Genomic DNA, 2,537 nt, shown 5'->3' on the forward strand with positions numbered 1-2,537 from the left:
GGCGCCGGGCGCCTCCGGCACAAACTCCGCGACCCCGGGCGTTTGGGGGAGCGCGGGCTATGGGGTGCGGTCCTAAGGCTAGGAACTCTAAGACGCCCAGCGGGAGCGTCGTTTTTATCAGTTCAGGATGTCAGGAGGGTTAAAGCACAAATCTAGCGCAGGCCGCCAGCGGCTCTTCCCTCGGAGCCGAGGTGCCCGCTTTTACCTTGGTACGGCGGGACCAGGCCTGTCCAGTACGGTCCGCGGCACCGCCCCGCGCCCTGCCGCGTGGGCTTCTGGGAAACGTAGTCCCACTGCGCGGCGTTTCCGGTCGCTCCTCCCGGCCACGGGGGAACCTGCTCGGGTCCGCTTGCTTCCGGCCCAGGCCGGCGTGTGGCGGAAATCCCTCCTCCTCGCCGGGTCGCCCGTGCTCCGGGAAGCCCATGAAGGTGAGCCTCACGTCAGCCTCGCGCTTGGAACCTCTCCGAGCGCTAGACTGTGCTGGACTGTAGTGGGGGAACGGAATCTCCTTTCTTCCTCTTGTGCCTTCTTGAGGTCGTCGGTGTGAATGAGAAGAGTGCGGTTCGGATAATAGACTGCCGATCATTGTCTGCTATTGCGAGAGCACTGAATCCCAACCACTAGACCACCAAGCACATTGTCTGCTAATTGCGAACCGTATTCCAAACGCTGCGAGGGGCCGGGCGAGATGGCGCACACCTGTAATCCCAGCACTTTGCAGGCTGAGGCGGGAGGATCGCTGTGAGCTCAAGGCCAGCCTGAACTGAATAGTGAAACCCTGTAAAAAGAAATAATAACAGCAAAACGCTGCAAGGTGTTTACGAATGAGGAAATTTACACACATATTAACCAATTTGCCTTAGGTCCCACAGTTTCATAAGTAGCAGAGCCAAGACTCAATTCAAAACCTGCGGCTTTTCAGCCTTGGACTTTTGCCAGCATACCGAAGGAAGACAACTTTTCTAGTTTACCTAAACTTGGAAGACTGTGTTTAATACATGTTGCAAACATGCACTAATAAAAACGGGGAAATAAAGCTATATTCATCTCTTTATTATTCTTCACTACATGCATCACAGTACAAACCTACTCAGCCTTGCATACTAAGGAAAAGATGTTGGGTGTTTATTTCTAATTTAAGACTTCATTGTGACACTGTCGATTAGGATTTTGTAATAAACTTTATTACTAGTTATGTTGGTCTTTAGGTAATGATGAATGCATTTTCTGCCAGACACTGCATTGAATTTGCATTTGGTAGTATAATGAATTTCCGATTATAGGAAAAAGAATATAAGGATGAAGGAAATTAACATTATTCATGTAAAGTTATTCATAAACCAGTTCTTGTTTACCAAGAAGTAAAAACAACCTAACTGATGAAGAGATGAAATGTGTACATATTCACCATGGAATAGTAGTTAGTTACAAAAAAAAAAAAAAAAGTTCTGTCGTTTGTGGCATGGATGGAACTGGAGGGCATTATGTTCATTAAAATTAGCCAGGCACAGAAAGACAAGGCTAGTTACAAAAAAAAAAAAAAAAAATGAAGTTCTGTCGTTTGTGGCATGGATGGAACTGGAGGGCATTATGTTCATTAAAATTAGCCAGGCACAGAAAGACAAGGCTACTGGACCTCACTCTATGAAGAACATAAAAAAAGTTAGTCTCAGAAATTAGGGTGGCTTGGGGCTGGGGATTTAGCTCAGCGGCACCGCACCTGCCTGGCAAGCACAAGGTCATGAGTTCGGTTCCTGGTACCAGAAAAAAAAAAAAAAAAATGGGGGGTGACTACCAGATCCTGTGAAAGTAAAACAGAGTCCTGGAGAAGAGGGTGGGGCAAGTTTGATCAGTGGGTGCTACGGTAAGTCATAGTTAGAAGTGAGAAGTTCTGGTGTGATATTGGATGACTGGAAATAACGAGAATATACTGTACATTTCAAAAACCCAGACAAAATAGGTTTGAGTATTTTCACATAAATATGTTTGGGGAGATAGGTATGTTTAACCTGGTTTAAACATTACACGATGTATACATACACCTAAAAACCACATAAGTATGTACAAGTATGCCAGTAGTCCTAGCTACAGAGGTGGAGTATTATATACCAAGACCTGACTCAAAAAACAAAAACTTTCTTAAATAGCTGTGCTGGCTTACATGTGCTAATTCCTGCTGGAATATATTAATGAAAGTGATACTAGAAATTAGTTCTCAAGGTTCCTTTTAACTATATGAAACTATAATTCTTCCTAAAATATAGTATCTCATGAGACAACTAATTAATGCCTTTCAGTATTTTCAGTATGATACCTGTTGTAGCTTGGGGTTTTGCAAGGGGAATAATATAATACAGGACACATATTTTATAAGATTATAATAGTCACTCAAAGAATCACATACAAAAAGAGTGCAGGAAATCTGTCCACACGCTAAAGACCAAAGAATCCAGATGAGGGCCTGAATCCTATGATAATGTCCTGTGTGAGTCCAGCTGAAGACCTAGAGCCAGTAACAATACCTCCTACAAGTCCAA

General features: G+C 44.5%; 1 protein-coding gene across 2 annotated transcripts in view; it reads right to left on the bottom strand.

Moving 5' to 3' along the window:
* Acbd5 (acyl-CoA binding domain containing 5) overlaps positions 1-1,115 on the bottom strand; it is a 38,141-nt gene extending 37,026 nt beyond the window's left edge. The window contains exon 1 of one of the 2 annotated variants that reach the window (XM_005386871.2): positions 206-1,115. In XM_005386871.2, coding sequence (XP_005386928.1) covers positions 206-586 — 381 coding nt within the window. In that variant the 5' untranslated portion in view covers positions 587-1,115. The remainder of the gene's footprint in view (positions 1-205) is intronic. The other variant, XM_005386872.2, reaches the window with a different exon arrangement.
* Between the last annotated feature and the right edge of the window lie 1,422 nt (positions 1,116-2,537).

Source organism: Chinchilla lanigera, unplaced genomic scaffold (genome assembly GCF_000276665.1).
Source record: "Chinchilla lanigera isolate Chin_1 unplaced genomic scaffold, ChiLan1.0 scaffold00028, whole genome shotgun sequence".
Taxonomy (NCBI): domain Eukaryota; kingdom Metazoa; phylum Chordata; class Mammalia; order Rodentia; family Chinchillidae; genus Chinchilla; species Chinchilla lanigera.